This window comes from Oncorhynchus keta, chromosome 27 (assembly GCF_023373465.1).
Source record: "Oncorhynchus keta strain PuntledgeMale-10-30-2019 chromosome 27, Oket_V2, whole genome shotgun sequence".
Lineage (NCBI taxonomy): Eukaryota > Metazoa > Chordata > Actinopteri > Salmoniformes > Salmonidae > Oncorhynchus > Oncorhynchus keta.
Genome location: NC_068447.1, coordinates 34,947,283 through 34,969,303, shown reverse-complemented (window position 1 = coordinate 34,969,303; position 22,021 = coordinate 34,947,283). Strand labels below are relative to the sequence as shown.

Here is a 22,021-nt window from a genome sequence, read left to right as displayed (position 1 = left end):
GGCACTCTCTGAATAATAAGAAAGCTGAATATCATTATCAGTGTTTTATGCCATCGTCGAGAATGGTAAATCTGACAACTACTTAGACCACCAGTACCCTTATTTACGAATTATTCACAAATTCAACATTTTAAAATGGGTGATGGAATTATTTCTGGAGTGTAATGCTTTTGTGTAATGGGATAACAATGATGCTACCCTGGTAGGGGGTTTGGAGAGCTCTGGGGCGCTATGAATTCAATCCCAAGAGGAATCATGGGAATGTGGCTGTCCACAACAACAGAGGGGGGGGGGCACCCGGGGCAGTTGCCCCCATCGCCTGTTACACCTGGGCATGGAGTTGGGCAGAGCAGAACATCCTCTCTGCTAGGACATACCACAGGATCAGTAACCCTTTTAGAAAAACTCACTCATTAACTCTTCAAAGGGAATGGGATCTCTGCTCTTCTTGCAATTTTTTTCATCTTGAATCTGCACATTATGTACTCTTCTCACACTCCAAAGCTGGTGCATATTTAGGGTTTTAAGGGATCAAGCAAGGCGTTGGAGCATATTTTTGGATGTCCTGTTTTGGATGTCCTGTTATTGGGCTGTGGCTCTAAACAACTTAACCCATGCAGGTGGAGCCTCCATCTGTATCTCTGGGTGGCGGTCGTAATGATTCCTTCTATTCCTTTTCTCAGAGCTTAAGCATTACTGAGATGGTAGAGGGAAGTTTGTTTTGATCTGGTTTCTATCTAATCTTGACAATCACATCAACCTAAATATCTAATCCCCACTAAAGTGATGACCAATGAGTGATATTCTGTATTTGTTTTCCTCTGGAATCACAGATTGAGAGTCAAAGCCCTCTCTCCAGTAGTAGAACCCAGAAGCACACTGAGAGTAATATTCTGGGACCTTGGCCAAGGCCCCACCGGGTCAGTGGTAATCACAAACATTTCAGTAATCTTATCTGTGACAAGCTGTTGTTGGTGGTTACTGGGTGGATGTTGTTAGGTTCTAAATAAACAAGAGAACTCAGACAACTATGAAAAGCTCAAACTAAGTTTTCACCAAATGGTGACAAAGACATATTCACACAAGCACGGGTATTTAAACATTCCCCCTATACTGAGTCTCCTCCTTATACATATGGACAGCCAATACATATCGGTTGCTAGACAGGACTTTAGTGATTCCAGTTCTTTCTCACTTCATCTGACCTTGGCCCAAATTCCTCACGCCTCCCCAACTCATGGCTGTCCTGTTGACTTGTACCAGACTGTGGCCTTTCTCATTTCCACAGGATACCTGATGTCTAACAGTAACATGTTCTGACAATGTAAACGTTCTGCATTCCCCTCTCTCCCTCAGTAACATGAAATATCCTTGTTTATATTTCAACTTTAGAATTCAGAACCCATCAAGGTGATTCACTGGGCTGCGGTTAACATAGTCAGTAGAGGGAATGGGGAATATACTTTTAATTATTATTTTTCTCACTTCTTGTAGCAGGACATGGCGATGGTGGACAAGTATACCACGGCTAACCGATCACCTTGCGTCACCCCAAAGACCTTTTTCTAACAGCATATCAAGGCACCTACATTAGCATGTTTAGTTGTCTTTCAGATTCATTCCCATCTTTCCACTCTTTCAACAGTTCATACACTAGAGCTACGGTGTATATGCAGGTCTACACGGTATACTTTATTATTATTAATTAATGATTAATTATGTGACTTTGATTGGGTTGTTCGTGTATATAACCAAGCTAGTGCATTAATCAAAGTGCTCATTCATACTGAAAATAATATTTTACAAAAAAAATGTTTGGGGGAAATGTCTTGTTCACTGTACTTTTACCTCACGACTTTGAACCTAAGGTCTTGCACAATAACCACAAGTGGCTTTATGACTTTCCCCTAACCTTTTATCTCTTTGCCATTCCACCCGATCTGATTTAAGATGGTGAGGGACACTGGTAGTGTGGCTGTTTCTCTTTCCTCATCTGTTTGGGTCAGACAGTCTGGTTTCACTTCTTCAGGAGCCGGTCACAGATGTCCTGATGGAGTTCCTAGAGACCGACTCTATACACACTGGCATTGTGTAAGTCCAGTTTCCATAAACAACACTACACATACAGAAGCCATGACAATTAGGGAATGGTCACCATTTGTAAGGTAGCTATCTCTCAGGTTAAATAAGGCTATGTCCCAGAGACTTTATGGTTACTGCTTACTGAGGCTACCTTGATTCCATATTATCCTACTTATTTTTCTACCTTTTTTATGTGGTCAATTATACTCTTTCTTCCACTGCCACCTGGCAGAGGCCTATGAAGGGTGCAGCAGGGCAACCAGTCCAGTTTAAATACCCAGACCTGCCTGCCAGTCCCATGAGCCTACAGAGACAGGTATTGGAGCGCTGCCTGGTGCCTCTGGGCCCAGATCCGGGTCTTCCTCATCTTGACTTTCCTCCTCACTCATCTACTCTGCCATGGAGCACAGCTCGGACCATCCTTTTGTGGCATTGCTGGACAACCTCAGTATGGGGACAGCAACTGAGGGACTGTCGCTCCAGGATGACCCTTAGGACTCATCTGTACACCCTCTCTAGGGAGGAGTAACTCCCCTGCTCTAGGTCTGTGTACTGACTCTCCACCCTTCTCCTAAAGGGAGAAATCATTTTATGCATGAATTTAATAGTGGATAAAACTTCATCCAGCCAAAGCTTATACCAATCCTAAACTTTAAAATCCATGAGAAGTAGTGCACACTTGGGGGTTAAGGAAGGATGCTCCACAAATTGGTTTACAGTTGTTGTGAGGAACTTAATTTGGTCACTGTAATTCACCTTTACACTTTAGATGATGCCACTCTTAACCAAGCAAGGTCGCCATTATAACCTTGTGGTTTGGAAAATGTTCAGATGAAACTACTGTTCAAATATATACAGTGATGGTGGAAGTGCAGAAAATAAAGTTATTAGGCCTAATTTAGAGAAATAATACCATTTTGAGATTTGTAACTGAATGGAAGATGTATTTAATTTAAAGTATGTATCAAGGAGAACTGAATGGCGTTACGGCTACAATTTACACATTGGTTCAGTTGGGGTTATCAAAGTCCAGTCTGTGTTAGTTCATCAGATGTGATCAGGGACAGTATTCTCTTGTTTTAAAGGTTTTGTAAATGTATCTTTATTCAGTACAGTTTTTGGGCACTGAAATGTCAAACTAATAAGCAATATAAAAAATATATTTTGTGAATACTCATTACCTTTTCAAACCCATCTGTAATTTTTCTGTTTCTATTTTGGGTGTGAAATAGCTACTTTAAACCAAAATGTTAGGGAATTCAGTGTTTTTTTTTTTTCAAGAGTTGCTTTTGTGTTTGAGTTATTTTGAATAAAGAGATTTGTTTCATTTGGACATGGTCCCAAATGAATAACACATGCTGTATGACATTTTAATTCAAACTGCATGCATGTGCATATTTAGTTGAACAGTTAGTCAGTATGCTGGTTATCTGGTGCCATATGTCAGTGCTATCTTGGATCCTTGTCATGACCATACTCGAACTTTAACTCTTTCCATTTCAAATGTTAACTTAAAGGGTGGGTACCCTATTTCAAGCCCAGCACATGACGCTCTAACGTCACGAGTAGCTGCATTAACACTCTGTGTTTACTGTCAAATAGTAAAAATGACTGACCGCATTGGAAAATGTAATATTATGAAGTTAGTCAAAATTGTGTCTCTCAGCTTATTATTCGTTGTTATAGTATGTTTCGTTGCAGCCACTTTAAGGACTCTGACGTTTGACGTGAATTCAGGACTTCAACTTGCACACTGGGAAAATACGAACAACATTGCGTCTGACATAAACCAGCACCAGCGAAAGGAGCTTCTTGCTAATTTCAGAGGTGAGATCCGGCCTACCTTCATCAAACTGAGCAAATTTGACAGCCTATGTTGTGTGAATAATCGCTATAACATGCACGCTAAATTTGGTCAACGCCACCGGCTTGTTTTGTATGCAGAGGCGATCCAGATTCCCACGGTGTCAACATCGAAGACGCAGCTCAACATCACCGCACTGGGCGAGTTCGACAGCCTCCTGAGGAGAGGTAACTTTGTTTAGGTCCCGGGAGTATACGATGATCCATTCCATAGGCAGACGGTTAATTTAGGAAACATGTTTTCACTGAGCACACAGTTCGCAATTAGCATTTAGACACTGCTTTATGATACTCGAGCAGAAATGCATCCGTTTACTCCACTAGAAATGATATCACGTGAAAAAAATGGATGTTTGGCGCTGGTGCTATAAATTACTTTGAAAAACTTAAATATTTTTACATTTTACTTTGTGTGTCGATGTCTGTTTTTAAACGTTCATAAAAGCCTTTCAACGTGTGAGTTTACCCTGATTCAGTGGACCAGAGCGGTTGACTCTTCTGACCCCTTTTCACGCAACATTTACGTACCACTACAAAGATACGGTTAATGGGATAATGTTGCTTTCATGCTGACGCCATTGTAGATTTACTGCGAGGAGTTGGCTGACAAGCTGTTTGGCTAGATAGCTACAACACCTAGCTAGCTAACATTTGTCTCTGCTTACTGTTGGGTAGGGTGGGGCGTTCTGTTTGGCTCGCAATGGTTAGAGGTTTTCTCCCCTCGCACCCAGTCTCTCTCGATTTGGTGAAACAAATAGTTTAATACATTCAAACCTCAGATTCTTAGTAGAGGTCGACCTTTTTCAACGCCGATACCGATTATTGGAGGACCAAAAAAAATCCGATACCGATTCTTAAATTATTTTTATTTATTTGTAATAATGACAATTACAACAATACTGAATGAACACTTTTTTACATTTTTATTTTACCCCTTTTTCTCCCCAATTTCGTGGTATCCAATTGTTAGTAGCTACTATCTTGTCTCATCGCTACAACTCCCGTACGAGACGAAGGTTGAAAGTCATGAGTCCTCAGATACACAACCCAACCAAGCCTTTCTGCTTCTTAAAACCTCTTGAAGCTAGGGGGCACTATTTTTATTTTTGGAAAAATAACGTTCCCAAAGTAAACTGCCTATTTCTCAGGACCAGATGCTAGAATATGCATATAAATGACAACTTAGGACAGAAAACACTATAGTTTCCAAAACTGTAAAAAATATTGTCTGTGAGAATAACAGAACTGATAATGCAGGTGAAATCCTGAGAAAAATCCAATCAGGAAGTGACTCTTATTTTGAAACCCCTGTCTTTCTATGCATCCCTATTGCCCATTGAAAGGGATATCAACCAGATTGCTTTTTCTGTGGCTTCCCTAAGGTGTCTACAGCCTTTAGATGTAGTTTCAGGCCTTTGTTTTGAAGAATGAGCGTAAACGTCCACATTGCGTAAGTGGTCTGTTGTTGGCTCTCAGTGTGATTTTTGCGCAACACAGAAAGGTAGCCATTTTTCCTCCAGGTCCTAGTGAAAAGCCAACTGTCCCGGTTGATATATTATCGAATAGATATTTGAAAAACACCTTAAGGATTGATTATAAAAAAACATTTGCCATGTTTCTGTCGATATTATGTATATCATTTGGAATTTTTGTCTGCGTTGTCGTGACCGCTATTTCCGGTGGATTCCTAGGCATAATGCATCAAACTAACGGAGGTATTTGGATATAAAAAATATCTTTATGGAACAAAAGGAACATTTGCTGTCTAACTGGGAGTCTCGTGAGTGAAAACATCCGAAGCTCAGAACAGCGCCCTTAACCACTGTGTCACCCGGTTAAGGGCCTGAACACTTATTTTAACTTAATATAATACATCAATAAAATCCATTTAGCCTCAAATAAATAATGAAACATGTTCAATTTGGTTTAAATAATGCAAGAACAAAGTGTTGGAGAAGAAATAAAAGTGCAATATGTGCCATGTAAAAAAGCTAATGTTTAAGTTCCTTGCTCAGAACATGAGAACATATGAAAGCTGGTGGTTCCTTTTAAAATGAGTCTTCAATATTCCCAGCTGAGAAGTTTTAGGTTGTAGTTATTATAGGACTATTTCTCTCTCTCTACCATTTGTATTTCATATACCTTTGACTATTGGATGTTCTGAAAGGCACTTTAGTCTTGCCAGTGTAACAGTATAGCTTCCGTCCCTCTCCTCGCCCCTACCTGGGCTCGAACCAGGAACACATCGACAACAGCCACCCTTGAAGCATCGTTACCCTTTGCTCCACAAAATCTGCGGCCCTTGCAGAGCAAGGGGAACAACTACTCTAAGTCTCAGAGCGAGTGACGTCACCGATTGAAACGCTATTAGTGCTCACCCCGCTAACTAGCTAGCCTTCACATCGGTTACACCAGCCTAATCCCGGGAGTTGATAGGTTTGAAGTCATAAACAGCCCAATGCTTGAAGCATTGTGAAGAGCTGCTGGCAAAACGCACGCAAGTGCGTTTGAGTGAATGCGTAGCAGGCTCAGTCAGACTGCTCTATCAAATGTCAAAACATAGACTTAATTATAACATAACACACAGAAATACGAGCCCTTTGGCGAATCCAAAAACGGTCATTTCGAAAAAACAAAGGGTTTATTCTTTCAGTGAAATACGAAACCGTTCCGTATTTTATCTAACGGGTGGCATCACTAAGTCAAAACATTGCTGTTACATTGTACAATCTTCAATGTTATGTCATAATTATGTACAATTCTGGCAAATTAATTACGGTCTTTGTTAGGAATAAATGGACTTCACACAGTTCGCAACGAGCCAGGCGGCCCAAACTGCTGCATATACCCTGACTGCATGCATGGAACTCAAGAGAAGTGACACATTTTTTTCTAATTATAAGAAATTCATGTTAGCAGGCAATATTAACTAAATATGCAGGTTTAAAAATATATATACTTGTGTATTGATTTTAAAGAAAGGCATTGATATTTATGGTTAGGTTTGGTGCAACGACAGTGCTAAATCATCACCCGTTTGGCCCAGTAGGCTGTGATTCTATGAGAAATCAACAGGCACCGCATCGATTATATGCAACACAGGACACGCTAGATAAACTAGTAATATCATCAACCATGTGTAGTTAACTAGTGGTTATGTGAAGATTGATTGTTTTTTTATAAGTTTAATGCTGGCTAGCCACTTACCTTGGCTTCTTGCTGCCCTCACGTAACAGGTAGTCAGCCTGCCACGCAGGCTCCTCATGGAGTGCAATGTAAGGCAGGTGGTTAGAGCGTTGGACTAGTAACCGGAAGGTTGCAAAAATGAATCCCCGAGCTGACAAGGTAAAAATCTGTCATTCTGCCCCTGAACAAGGCAGTTAACCCACCGTTCCTAGGCCGTCATTGAAAATAAGAATGTGTTCTTAACTGACTTGCCTAGTTAAATAAAGGTGTAAAATAAATAATAATAAATAAAAAAATAGACCAAATCGGTGTCCAAAAATACCGATTTCCGATTGTTATGAAAACTTGAAATCGGCCCCAATTAATCGGCCATTCCGATTAATCGGTCGACCTCTAATTCTTAGTAACAATTTGATAGGCAGCAAGTGAGACCACGGAGGTGACAATTTCTGTTTTTAGCAGGTCTGCTATTAGAGAGAGGAACGTTGCTTGTCACCTGTCGAGGGAGAGAGGCCCTCCGCAAGGACTGCCAGTCAACTACATATTTGTATGAAATTAAAGATGCTCATTCTGTTTTGGTTTATTTGATATTAATAGGCCTGTATTCGTCCCATGTTTAACAGATATATTTCTCGTCAGGATGGCCTCTTCTGACCAAGTAGTTTGAATAATGTAAGTACACACAGTCTGTGAGGGTGGGGTAAAAGGTGGTACAGATGCAAGGTTTCCAATAGCCGGCTTTTGGCCGTAAATAAATGAATAGAGAGAAATACAATTTGGAAAAGGTGAAAAATTCCCATTGAGAAATAATGATTTTTAGCCTATTCATTGATGGAACTAACAGTTGATCTAAATACATTTGACCAGTCATGCTTAATGCTTATTGGTCTATGGGGTAATTTAGTGAAATTTAATTGGCGCTGTCGGACAGATGGTTGTATGAATTTGGGATCAATTCAGAAGCCTACCACCACCCTGCATACCACTGCTGGCTTGCTTCTGAAGCTAATCAGGGTTGGACCTGGTCAGTTCCTGGATGGGAGACCAGATGCTGCTGAAGGTGGTGTAGGAGGCACTCTTTCCTCTGGTCTAAAAAAAATAATATCCCAATGCCCCAGGGCAGTGATTGGGGACACTGCCCTGTGTAGGGTGCCGTCTTTCGGATGGGACGTTAAATGGGTGTCCTGACTCTCTGAGGTCATTAAAGATCCCATTGCACTTATCGTAAGAGTAGGGGTGTTAACCCCCTGGCTAAATTCCTAATCTGGCCCTCATACCATCACGGTCACCTAATAATCCCCAGTTTTCAATTGGCACATTCATCACCCTCTCCCCTGTAACTATTCCCCAGGTCGTTGCTGCAAATGAGAACGTGCTCTCAGTCAACTTACCTGGTAAAATAACAGATAAATAAATGAATTTGGGATCTATTGTCCTATACCTGTCCCAGAGTCTTTTTTGGCTATTTCTTTCTCGACAAGCTGACCAATCGAATAGGTCAACTTTTCTACTTTGGTGGATAGTAGATTGACATATGCTCGTAGGTGGTGCGTCCATAAGACTAAGTAAATATAAATTAATTGCTAAAATTATACAGCCTAATTAGCCTACTCCACTTTATACAGAAATAAATAAAATCATTCAAAATGGGTTACTAAAGCATGATTTGGCCACCGAGGAACATTTAGATTCCCTAAGCCTTAAAAGAAAAAACAAGTTGTGGATTGTTTAAAATGGCATAGCCTACAGTTGGAAGCAAAGGCAGTGCGTGCAATTTGGCACCAGCGGAGAGCATCGGCCGTATCCCCGGTGATATTCACTTTATCATTGTTGGGTCAGTTTCCTGCTCCAGTTTAGACGACAACGTCGATACGCGTCAATGCATCCTTGGCTTGCATTTTCTGCTAAGACTAATTACCATAATCTAAATGTGATTTACTTCATTCTCAGCACTGTGGATGAACTCTCTAATCAGGTTACGCACCAAATGCATATTGGTCTGCAAAATTTCTCAAATGTCTGTTAAGGTCAAATGTCCGGAGCCACATTTTCATAAAGGAAACCCTGGACAGGTGTCAAGGTAATGTGTGAGCCCATGATCATTATGCTCAGAGCTTAAACTCTCATGACAGTCTACATTTTAACCATCAAATGTAATCTTTTTTTCTTTTGTTTATTTATTTTATTTCTTTATTTTTTGTTTTGTTTTTGTCTTTCTTCCGTGCACACAGTTTATTGGTTGACCTTTTTTTTGCATGTTCACTATGAACTAAGGAACTTAAGATATGCACCTAGTGTAATGACATCTGCCTGTATGGAATATTTTCTTTGCTACTAATAAATTGGCCAATAATCTGTTTGGAAAATGGTTTGTTGTGCACACATTTATGAACACTTACAATCTCACCTTTGCTAGAGTAGCTCAGGAAGGTTAGCTGCCACCAAACACACAAATATTTTCTCAGGTAATCTAGTCTGAAGCAGTTTGTTAGATCAGTTTCTCTAGCTCAGGTTTTAGAGCGGAGTGTGCAGAAAAAAATTAGTGTCTAGTCGAATTACATACAGTGGAGAGAACAAGTATTTGAAACACTGCCGATTTGGCAGGTTTTCCTACTTACAGAGCATGTAGAGGTCTGTAATTCTTTATCATAGGTACACTTCAACTGTGAGAGATGGACTCTAAAACAAAAATCCAGAAAATCACATTGTATGATTTTTAAGTAATTAATTTGAATTGTACCTATGATAAAACATTACAGACCTCTACATGCTGTGTAAGTAGGCAAACCTGCAAAATTGGCAGTGTATCAAATACTTGTTCTCCCCACTGTAAGTGTTGCTGTTTTTATAAGCACACTAAAACCCTAAAAGTATTACTTCTGGTTAGTTCAGTAGCATGTGATTAAATGCATTAGTCGTTTAAAATAAATAACTCAGTTGGGAAAAGGCTAGTTTATCAGATTTATTGTGAACAACAATTTATGCACATATTTCAACAGCTAATTTGTATAATTTTGGTGCAATTTTTGGCAAAGGCTTTGCCATTGACCTGTGCATTATCTCCTGTGACCTTTTTGACCCATAATTTAGGCACAAATTGGAATATCTCAGCAATGGTAAGGCTTACAGACATTAAAACCAAGTGTGCTGTGCTTCCGGGATTATGTTGTATCATTTCAGCTCTAAAAGCAATGTTCATTTTACCCCCCTAACACTCAACACTAGGGATTGTGAAAAGTAATTATATATGCAGTACCAGTCAAAAGTCTGGGCACCTACTCATTCAAGGGTTTTTATTTTACTATTTTCTATATTGTGAAGACATCAAAACTATGAAATAACACATGGAATCATGTAGTAACCAAAACATTGTTAAACAAATACATTTTATATTTGAGATTCTTCAAAGTAGCCACCCTTTGCCTTGACAGCTTTGCACACGCTTGGCAACCACTCAACCAGTTTCACATGGAATGCTTTTCCAACAGTCTTGAAGGAGTGCTGAAACCTTGTTGGATGCTTTTCCTTCACTCTGCAGTCCAACTCATCCCAAACCATCTAAATTGGGTTGTCAGGTGATTGTGGAGACCAGGTCATCTGATGCAGCACTCCATCACTCTCCTTGGTCAAATAGCCCTTGCACAGCCTGGAGGTGTGTTGGGTCATTGTCCTGTTGAAAAACAAAGCGCAAACCAGCTGGGATGGCGTATCGCTGCAGAATGCTGTGGGAGCCATGCTTGTTAAGTGTGCCTTGCATTCTAAATAAAGCACCATCACACCACCACCTCCATGCTTCACGGTGTCAACCACACATGCAGAGATAATCTGTTCACCTACTCTGTGTCTCACAAAGACATGGCGGTTGGAACCAAAAACCTCAAATTTGGACTCCAGACCAAAGGACATATTTCCACTGGTCTAATGAACATGGCTCTTGTTTCTTGGCCCAAGCAAGTCTCTTCTTATTGGTTTCATTTAGTAGTGATTTTTTTTGCAGTAATTTGATCATGAAGGCCTGATTCACAGTCTCCTCTGAACTGTTGAGATGTTTCTTGAACTCTGTGAAGCATTTATTTGGGCTGCACTTTCTGAGGCTGATGTGGAGAGCCAGTTTCATCATAGCCCTTGATGGTTTTTGTGACTGCACTTGAGGACTTTTAAAGTCTTTGACGTTTTCTGGATTGATTGACCTTCATGTCTTAAAGTAATGATGTACTGTCATTTCTCTTTGCTTTCTTGAGTTGTTCTTGCCATAAAATGGACTTGGTCTTTTACCAAATAGGGTTATTTTCTGTATACCACCCCAACCATGTCACAACACAACTGATTGGCTCAAATGCATTAAGAAGGAAAAGAAATTCCACAAATTAACTTTTAAGAAGGCACACCTGTTAATTGAAATGCATTCCAGTTGAAGCTGGTTGAGAGAATGCCAAAAGTGTGCAAAGCTGTTGTCAAGGAAAGATTGGCTACTTTGAAGAATCTAAAATATCAAAACTATGAAATGACACATGGAATCATACAGTAACCAAAAAAAAGTGTTAAACTAAAAAAATATATATTTTAAAAGCGAACCAGGCACAGCTTCTTTCTTGAGTTCCGACCTGAAGATCATTGATGTCATGATTTGACCTCGTTGTCTTGAAAGCACCATAAAACTCATGGTGCTCATCGCCAGCTCATAACTGTGAAGTTGGATTCAGTGCTCTCGTCTGCATTAAAACCCAAATGTTGATCCAGGTTGAACTTCAGAGCCCCACATTAAAAGTAAGCAATGGTGAGTTGAGAAGACTGCCATAGCTCCAAATAAAAAAGTTACCATTGGCTGTTAATTACAGATTTTTTTTTTTCACATGGTTGGGGTCGTGGGCCAAAAGAGTTTGGGAACCACTGCCCTACACTAAACACATGTTTTCCCTCTTCCAGTTTTCCCTACAGTTTTCTCTTCCCACCTGGTCCAGCATGAGGTTGTGGCCAACTACAGCCACCTGTTCTGGGTGCCTGGCTCTGACCTGGCCCTGGTCCCCTACATGCTGCTGGCCCACATAGATGTGGTGCCTGCTGATGAGAATGATGGATGGGAGGTCCCACCATTCTCTGCAAAGGAGATAGATGGATTCATCTATGGTAGAGGGACCATCGATAACAAGCAGTCCGTCATGGTGAGTGTTGACCGTAGGTAGAGGTTTATGGGACTTCCCAAGGCGCTCTGGTCAATTTTGGGAACTCAGTTGGGGTCTCAATTTACTATTGCGAGTTAGAAGTAGTAGAATACACAAGGTGCAATTTTTAAATTTTGTTGTGCATCATCAGTTTCTCTTTTTATGTGAGTCACTGATAGTCAGTCAATTAGCCCATGTCAGCTACATTATTTTAGATAGCTGGCTGCAAAACTAATTTAGCAATCTAAACTTGTTGTCATAGTCAAATTACCTGCTGGGGGGATGACCTGCTGGGGGGGGCCTCCCATTGATTTTGTTAGTCAGGTCTCACTCAGATATATTAAACTGCAAACATTTCTCCACTCTACGGCAAAATGGGTAGAATTGCATGAAATGAGCTGTAAACAGCAACAACAACAAAAAATCCAACCCATGGAAAAATGAGTAGAATTGCATGAAATTAGTTATAAAATGGCAAAATCTGTAATTGGAGCAAACTTGCTTAAAACGGCAACATTTTCTCTACACCCTGTGGCAAAATGTGAAGAATTCACTGAAATGAACTCTAAAAAGTAAAAATTCTCTGTGCTGATGAGCAGGGACACCCATCCCTGATTTAAGCCAAGGGCCTGATTTAACAATGTGTTTACTGTGATACGATTTCATATTGTCAGAATTTAAACAGCCTATTTTTTTCACTGTAGGGAATCCTCCAGGCGCTGGAGTACCTGTTGATAAGAGGTTATTCTCCGAAAAGGGGATTCTTCATTGGTCTGGGTCATGATGAAGAGGTTTGAATTTAGTAGAGGTATTTTATTTCAGAAACCGAAAGGGACAGAATTCAGAAGCATGATCTTCTCTTTGTACTGTAGGTGGGTGGCTTGCAGGGGGCCATGAACATAGTGAAGGTGCTGAAGAGGAAAGGGGTGCAGCTGGTGTTCATACTGGATGAGGGTCTGGCTGTGCTGGATGGAGTCATCAGTGGTCTGCAGGGGCCTGCTGCTCTGTAAGCATTCATTCATTAACTCTTGTCTCATATGTTAGGCTCTATAGCACTTTGTGACACTGCTGATGTAAAAAGGCCTTTATAAATGCATTTTATTAAGTGCTACTTATAAGGTTTACGCCATAGGTTACACTCACTGTTTATTAAACGTGTGTGGGCCTTCCTGTGTGTATATGTGTCAGGATTGGGATCAGTGAGAAGGGACAAGCCACGGTGAAACTGAGTGTCTTCAAGGCCCCGGGTCACTCCTCCATGCCTCCCAGAGAGAGCAGCATCGGCATCCTGGCTGGAGCTGTCAAAAGGTGAAAGGGGATTTGGGAATCACACTCATCACGGACTAGATGGGTCTTCTATGTATAGCCATTGCTTAACACCTACAGATACAGTTCAATGAAGGGGAATTCCACTTCTTGCTTGGTCAGCCATGAACGTTATAGAGCCTGAGACAAATATTTTATAATGCCCAAGGTTCAGTTTTTATTGTCACGCACATAAGTGGAGTGAAATGCCTTGCTTGCAAGCGCTATCCCAACAATGCAATAATAAATATCCATAGTACTATAATGTAAAGTAGTACAAAACACACAAGAAATAGAAATAAGAAGAACACGAGAAAGTAAGGAAGTTGTATACACCTCTCAGTTGAGGGAGTTGAGGGAGGACATTTCTTAATTGGCTAGTTATACATTGTTTTAGGTCTGCATCATAGAGTATATTGTGTCATGTCATGTTGTGAACCTAAGCCCACATTCTCTAAGCACACGTGATCTGTTTTGTCAGGTTGGAGGACAACCCTATGCCCATATTGTTTGGTGAAGGCCCTGAGCGCAGGACCTTTGAACACTTAGCTCACAGGGTAATGCTGTGTTTCTAACCTCTGTCCTACATTGGCTTCAATTATCCTATGGGATGTTCTGCGATATAGAGTGTAGTGTTTAGTACTAGTCTTAACATCATTTTAAAATAAGTACACAGCTTTTTAAATCATTTTGAAATGTCTTTGTCTTACAGTTTGGACTCCCAATTAAGTTTGTCATGTCAAATATGTGGCTGTTCTCTCCACTTATTGGCAGGTAATTTCCCTCACTGAATTTCTCTGGTTTGTTCCACCTTGATTATTTCAATTACATTTGAAATAATTGCAGATTATACTTGATTGAGTTATAAAACCTAAATAACATGTATGTATGTTACAGAGTAATGGAAAGAAGTCCTGACACAAATGCTTTTTTGAGAACCACAACTGCAGTCACCATGTTCAACTCAGGTGTTAAGGTACAATATTGTTGTTGTTGTTATAATAAATGAGTTATAGTGCATGAAGGTGTTTTGTTAAAGTGATGCTCCTGAGGTTTTCTATAGTTCCAGCAGTTGTTTGTCTCGAGAGCACTTTCAATACGGGGTCTTTGAAATTGTTGTAATACGTCATACATTTCGTGTGATATGTTCTTTGAAAGAATGTTGTATATGTTCAGAATTCCAATTGTTTTATGTTATATAGTCTTGGGCTGCATCTATTAAGCAAATACAATACTTGGATGTTTCTATTCTTCATAGGTGAATGTTCTTCCCTCCCTTGCTGAGGCCTATGTGAATCTGCGGATACATCCAGCACAGACCGTAGAAGAGGTGAGGATTAGCATTTTATACATCTACATATATGGTTCAACAGCATGTTATATTCAAAATTCATGTTCTATTATACTGTAAAGCTAAAATCATAGGTCCATCTCACAAAACCGAGACACTGAATTTATAAACTATTTAGTCATGCTGGCAACTTTGAAGTACAGTTCAAAATGTATAGTGTTTGTGTCTTCCTGTCAGGTTCTAGAGTTCATCCAATCCACAGTGGGAGATGAGAGAGTGAAGATGGAGCTGGTGAATGGTTTTGACCCACTGCCTGTCAGCTCGTATGGTGAAACATCCTTTGGGTTCCAGACCATCAAGAAGACCCTGCTGGACCAGTTCCCACAAGTTACTGTTGCGCCTGGTAAGAAACGGAATAGAAGAGGGAGTGGTATTTGTTTGATTTGCCCACTGTGATGTTGGGGAAAGGGGGGGATCCTGTTTTTGGTATGATTTTTTTAGGTAACATGTTCACATTTTTATGGCATAGTATTCAGCATACAAATGTATCATATTCCAACGTGCAGGTGTCTGCATCGGGAACACAGACAGCCGCCACTACACTGACCTGGCCAAGGACATCTATCGCTTTGCACCTACCTGGATCAGACCAGGGGACACCCAGAGGTACGACTCATTGTAGCTGGAGCAGTGGATATTCTGTAGAGAAGAGCTCTCTTTATCAGGTGTTGAATGTAGTCTAGTAACTGTATCTTTCAATAGCCTGTTGGGGTTGAGGAGATTGTTCTAACACTGCCCTTTTGTTGACTGGGAGACTAAAACTCCAGTCTTATGATCTAGCCATGTGACACGGTTGAACCATAAAATGTATGTCAGCCCTACATGCACAGCGTCTTGACAAGGAAGGTTTAACAATGCCCTCTGTTTGCATTGAACAAACAAGATAAAGTCTCACCTTACTAACACTGTAGTTTGCTTGCTATCGTTCCACTGTTTATGCATTCTCTACATTTCCAGGTTCCATGGTATTAACGAGAGGATTTCTAAGAAGAACTATGAGGAACTGGTGGTCTTTTATTTCAATCTGATCCAGAACTGTGACATCAAGGAGCTCCCTTCTCCCCACAGTGCTGGCCATGAGCTCTAAAGCAGTAGGGTATTTGGGGGCCACTATTACATTCATAATCTAGATAAAAATGAGTTTGTTGTTAGATTCTATTTACCCATTCAGGTTGGGTCCCTTCTTTGTTTTGGATGAAGTGCAGACCTCTCTTGGTGATGCTTATATATATATATATATATATATATAACAAACTACCAATGCTATAGTTTGAATGAAGACAGTCTGATTGTATTATCAGTGAGTACATCAATTCAATGTTACTCAGGCATCAAAAGGGGGCAGGCTCTCACGAGGAACAGACATGTAACATGGAGATTTTGATCTCTGTGTTGTAAAAAAAAAAAACACTGGTGACAGTATTGCATAAGAGAGATGGAGTTTGATTTGTATTATGGCCATAAAGTTAATGGGTATAAAAAAATCTGTGTAATATGTTACTATTTTGTTATTGGTCATTGACGTGAAACTTGAATTGGAAATCATTGTGATGGGTGAAGTGTATGCAGTGTGCTGTGAGAGCTACTGGACAAATTTCCTCCCTGTGGAATGGTTTCTAAACAAATATAAAGATATTATATAAATCATTTATTTTCAATGCACATTAATGGTATGAAACTTGAAATTGCTATATTTTGAGTAAGCGTGATATCTTACTTGCTGATTTCTATGAGTTACTTGTTTTTTTGTGAATATTTAATACAGGTTAATTGAGGTGCCATACTTGATTTATCTGTTTGAGAACTGAAATTCTAAAAAAATGTCTTGAAATACTGCTGCCCAGTGTGCAAGGTACTGGGCCAATAAAGCTGAAGATATCATTGATGTGGGCGAGTGGTGAACATAATGGTTAATAAACATGATGCACTGTGGTGATGGCCATCTTTGTTTCCAGTTGATGTGTCCAAATTGTTACAATGTGCAGTCAGACATTATTTTAGAAGTGTTCAGACAGTAGGTCTAATGTCATTCCAAACCATTAACAAGGAGCTTTACAATAGTTTTTTTCAGCTATACCAAAGTTGTCAGTGTTTGTTCCTTGGGTTTTCCTTTCAATTAAGACCTAGACAACCAGTTGAGGGCAGTGTTGTCAAATTAGCGACTTTATTGCTATATTTAGCGAGTATTCAGACCCCTCTAGCGACACATTTTCCAAATAAAAAATTAACTATTTCTGGTGTTTATTGGAGACTTTTGAAGACTGATGTGAAAGCACGTATCGTTCTTACTCTTCTTAACGAGCAGCGGGTGTTGCCGTGGGCCCCACCACCATCCCAAAGCACTCACAGGCTGCCCAGTCCTCGCACAGCAGTCCCTCCCAGCTGCAGTCAGAGCAGGAGATCTTCACCCCTCCGCGTCCAGACTGCAAATTAATTGCGCATGCGGGAAGCCGCCGCTGGCTGATCCCGCCCTGGCTTACATTCAGGGCAGGATGTAAATGTAAAATGTTCTTTGTCTAAAATAAATCACTGCAGCCTCAGTCACTTACTCACCTTGTCCACTGTGTGTGTGCCTCTGTGACATAAGCTAAACATCTAGTTGGTTAGCTCATCATGTCTAAACTGTACAATCAAAAATACAGAAAGGAGTGGGAATCAAACCCTGAATTCAAAGGTTGGTTGAAGTCGTTTATTGGAGATGATACACAGGCATTGTAAGGCTGATTTCTACACCAAACTTGTGATGTAAAAAACAAAAAAACATGACAACTCAAAAACATACTCAAAAGGCAAAGCCTTGTAACAGTTCCACCCAAAACAAGCTGCCATTTATGGTTAACAAATTTTACTCTAGGTGTGGAGGGGTGTCTGGAAAAAACAAACAATTAACCTGAATTAGGGCCAGACAAGTTACCATAATTTTCTAACATTGCCATTGACAGTTTTTTCTATTGTCTCTTTTTGGTCCATTTAGATTGTTAATGTAGATATTTATACAAAAACAATTATGGTTAAAAATGTTCATGTTTTACTGTGACTTGTTGTAGGCTCCTAAGTGGACCATAAGGTTAAAACCCAAACCAAATTAAGAAGAAAAAAAAGTAAATAAAAAATTAAATAAAAAATAAGTAACTCCACCAGTGTCTCTTTTGGGTCACTTTTGCCGGTCCCAAGCCCGGATAAAGGAGGAGGGTTGAAATTGTGACATATAAAAAAACAAGAATCAACAGAAGTTCATTTGTAGTTCTAAACATATTTAGGGTGTTTTGTTACTCACTTTTTGTCTCTCCCACAACGTTATTCCTCTCTTCTTCAGCGTCCATCACAATTACATGTCACATGGCCAATTATGCAAATTAGGCGATTATTAGCGACTTTTAGGACAGCCAATAGCTACTTTCCTTAGTGAGTAGTTGGCAACACTGGGTGAGGGGAGTTCTTTACTAATTAGTGACCTTTTTTGCAAAATTTCTGGACACAACTTGTAGACTTGTTTACGTGCTGCTGTGCGGTTTGTTGCTTACCTTACTTTGCTACCTGCCAACTTTACGGTTTTTACTTTTTAATTACCGTTTTATATTTTTTCCCTTGCTCAACTTTTTTCAATCAACTTTTTCATCCCGGACGCTTTATCTGGACACCCACCAGCCGACGCAAAGTAGTAACATTAACATTATGCCTTCTAATTGCAGTCGTTGTACTCATAATATACAGGAGAACAATCGCCTTATGGCGAGGATAGCCAGTTTAAGACAAAATCGTTAGGCTAATTTAGGTGTAGGAAAGGATGAAACCGCGTCTGTGCCACCAATATGTAGTTAGTATAAATCCCCTCGCACAGTTCCCACTGCCGCATGGTGTCTGGAAAGAAATGTTGTCTCTCGCTGAAGCCTCCCACCATTAGTTCTGACAAATTGAAAACCATAGTCATTGGCAACTCTATTGTCCGCAGTATTAGACTTTAAATGAATCATCCAGCGATCATACACTGTTTTCCAGGGGAGGCCTACCAACGTTAAAGCTAATCTGAAGATGGTGCAGGCTAAGGCTGAAACTGGCGAGTGTAAAGTATAGGGATATTGTTATCCACGTCGGCACCAAAAATGTTAGGATGAATCAGTCACCAAGCGCAACATAGCTTCAGCGTGTAAATCAGCTAGAAAGATGTCGGCATCGAGTAATTGTCTCTGGCCCCCTTCCAGATAGGGGGAGTGATGAGCTCTACAGCAGAGTCTCACAACTCAATCGCTGGTTAAAAACTGTTTTCTGCACCTCGCAAAATATAGAATTAGTAGATTAACAGGACCAAGCCTGGCCTGCTGAGGAGTGACGGACTCTATCCTAGCTGGAGGGATTCTCCCATCTTGCGTAATACCCTAGATGCAGTCGCACCCCTAAAAACAAAAAAAAATTTCATAAGAAACTAGCTCCCTGGTATACAGAAAATACCTGAGCCCTGAAGCAAGCTTCCAGAAAATTGGAACGAAAATGGCGCTACACCAAGCTGGAACTCTTCCGACTTGCTTGGAAAGACAGTACCATGCAGTATCGAAGAGCCCTCACTGCTGCTCGATCATCCTATTTTTCCAACGTAATTGAGGAAAATAAGAAGAATCCAACATTTATTACTGACACTCGCAAAGCTAACTAAAAATAAGCATTCCCCAAGAGAGGATGGCTTTCACTTCAGCAGTGATAAATTCATGAACTTCTTTGAAGAAAAGATCATGATCATACAGACTCTTCTTTAAATCTGCGTATTTCTCCAAAGCTCAGTTGTCCTGAGTCTGTACAACACTGCCAGGACCTAGGATCAAGAGACACTCAAGTTTTTTAATACTATATCTCTTGACACATTGATGAAAATAGTCATGATCTCTAAACCTTCAAGCTGCATACTGGACCCTATTCCAACTAAACTACTGAAAGAGCTGCTTCCTGTGCTTGGCCCTCCTATGTTGAACAAAATAAATGGCTTCCTATCCACCGGATGTGTACCAAACTCACTAAAAGTGGCAGTAATAAAGCCTCTCTTGAAAAAGCCGAACCTTGACCCAGAAAATATAAAAAACTATCGGCCTATATCAAATCTCCCATTCCTCTCAAAAATTTTTGAAAAGCTGTTGCACAGCAACTCACTGCCTTCTTGAAGACAATGTATACAAACCGCTTCAGTCTGGTTTTAGACACCATCATAGCACTGAGACTGCACTTGTGAAGGTGGTAAATGACCTTTTAATGGCGTCAGACCGAGGCTCTGCATCTTGCCTTGTGCTCCTAGACCTTAGTGCTGCTTTTGATACCATTGATCACCACATTCTTTTGGAGAGATTGGAAACCCAAATTGTTCTACACGGACAAGTTCTGGCCTGGTTTAGATCTTATCTGTCGGAAAGATATGTCTGTCTCTGTAGATGGTTTGTCCTCTGACAAATCAACTGTAAATTTCGGTGTTCCTCAAGGCTCCGTTTTAGGACCACTATTGTTTTCACTATATATTTTACCTCTTAGTGATGCCGTTCGGAAACGTAATGTTAACGTTCACTGCTATCGGATGAAACACAGCTGTGCATTTCGATGAAACATGGTGAAGCCCCAAAATTGCCCTCCCTGGAAGCCTGTGTTTCAGATAAAAGAAAGTGGATGGCGGCAAATGTTTTATTCTTAAACTCGGATAAAACAGAGATGCTAGTTCTACATCCCAAGAAACAAAGAGATCTACTGTTGAATCTGACAGCGAATCTTGATGGTTGTACAGTCGTCTCAAATAAAACTGTGAAGGACCTTGGCGTTACTCTGGACCCTGATCTCTCTTTTGACGAACATATCAAGACTGTTTCAAGGACAGCTTTTTTCCATCTACGTAATATTGCAAAAATCTAACTTTCTGTCCAAAAATGATGCAGAAAAATGTATCCATGCTTTTTTCACTTCTAGGTTAGACTACTGCAATGCTCTACTTTCCGGTTATCCAGATAAAGCACTAAATAAACTTCAGTTAGTGCTAAACACGGCTGCTAGAATCTTGACTAGAACCAAAAAATGTGATCATATTACTCCAGTGCTAGCCTCTCTACATTGGCTTTCTGTTAAGGCTAGGGTTGATTTTCAAGGTTTTCCTGCTAACCTACAGAATATTACATGGGCTTGCTCCTACCTATCTTTCCGATTTGGTCCTGCAATGCATACCTACACGTACGCTACAGGCACAAGACGCAGGCCTCCTTACTGTCCCTAGAATTTCTAAGCAAACAGCTGGAGGCAGGGCTTTCTCCGATAAAGCTACATTTTTATGGAATGGTCTGCCTATCCATGTGAGAGATGCAGACTGTCTCGACATTGAAGACTCATCTCTTCAGTAGGTCCTATGATTGAGTGTAGTCTGGCCCAGGAGAGATACTCTGAATGATTCCGCTATAAAAAGCCAACTGACGGCCTCCCAGGTGGCGCAGTGGTCTAGGGCACTGCATCACAGTGCCAGCTGTGCCACCAGAGACTCTGGGTTCGAGCCCAGGCTCTATCGCAGCCGGCTGCGACCAGGAGGTCCATGGGGCGATGCACAATTGGCCTAGCGTCGCCCAGGTTAGGGAGGGTTTGGGTTGTGTTTCGGAGGACGCATGGCTTTCGACCTTCGTCTCTCCCGAGCCCGTACAGGAGTTGTAGCGATGAGACAAGATAGTAACTACTAACAATTGGAAACCACGAAATTGGAGAGAAAAGGGGGTAAAATATAAAAAATAAAAAGCCAACTGACATTTACTCCTGAGGTGCTGACCTGTTTCACCACCTACAACCATTGTGATTATTATTATTTGACCTTGCTGGTCACCTATGAACATTTGAACATCTTGACCATGTTCTGTTATAATCTCCAACCGGCACAGCCAGAAGAGGACTGGCCACCCCTCGTAGCCTGGTTCCTCTCTAGGTTTCTTTTTAGGGAGTTTTTCCTAGCCACCGTGCTTCTACACCTGCATTGCTTGCTGTTTGGGGTTTTAGGCTTGGTTTCTGTACAGCACTGTGACATCAGCTGATGTAAAAAGGGCTTTATAAATACATTTGATTGATTGAA

General features: G+C 40.6%; 1 protein-coding gene across 1 annotated transcript; it reads left to right on the top strand.

Annotated features, from left to right (window-relative positions):
* Positions 1–3,546: 3,546 nt before the first annotated feature.
* Positions 3,547–16,881, top strand: LOC118359861 (N-fatty-acyl-amino acid synthase/hydrolase PM20D1.2-like). The gene is made up of 13 exons (XM_035738715.2): positions 3,547–3,909; positions 4,027–4,113; positions 12,058–12,293; positions 12,998–13,084; positions 13,166–13,299; positions 13,482–13,601; positions 14,080–14,155; positions 14,311–14,372; positions 14,496–14,574; positions 14,857–14,928; positions 15,127–15,292; positions 15,456–15,555; positions 15,907–16,881. Exons 1-13 carry the CDS (start codon positions 3,690–3,692, stop codon positions 16,034–16,036), a joined length of 1,569 nt encoding a protein of 522 aa, XP_035594608.1. The 5' UTR covers positions 3,547–3,689; the 3' UTR covers positions 16,037–16,881.
* Positions 16,882–22,021: the final 5,140 nt, after the last annotated feature.

Coding starts and splice junctions, on each gene's coding strand:
- LOC118359861 (XM_035738715.2), top strand. CDS start 3,690: ATGACTGACCGCATTGGAAAATGTAATATTATGAAGTTAGTCAAAATT. Junction 15,293..15,455: donor ACAAGTTACTGTTGCGCCTG/GTAAGAAACGGA, acceptor TCCAACGTGCAG/GTGTCTGCATCGGGAACACA. Junction 15,556..15,906: donor AGACCAGGGGACACCCAGAG/GTACGACTCATT, acceptor CTACATTTCCAG/GTTCCATGGTATTAACGAGA.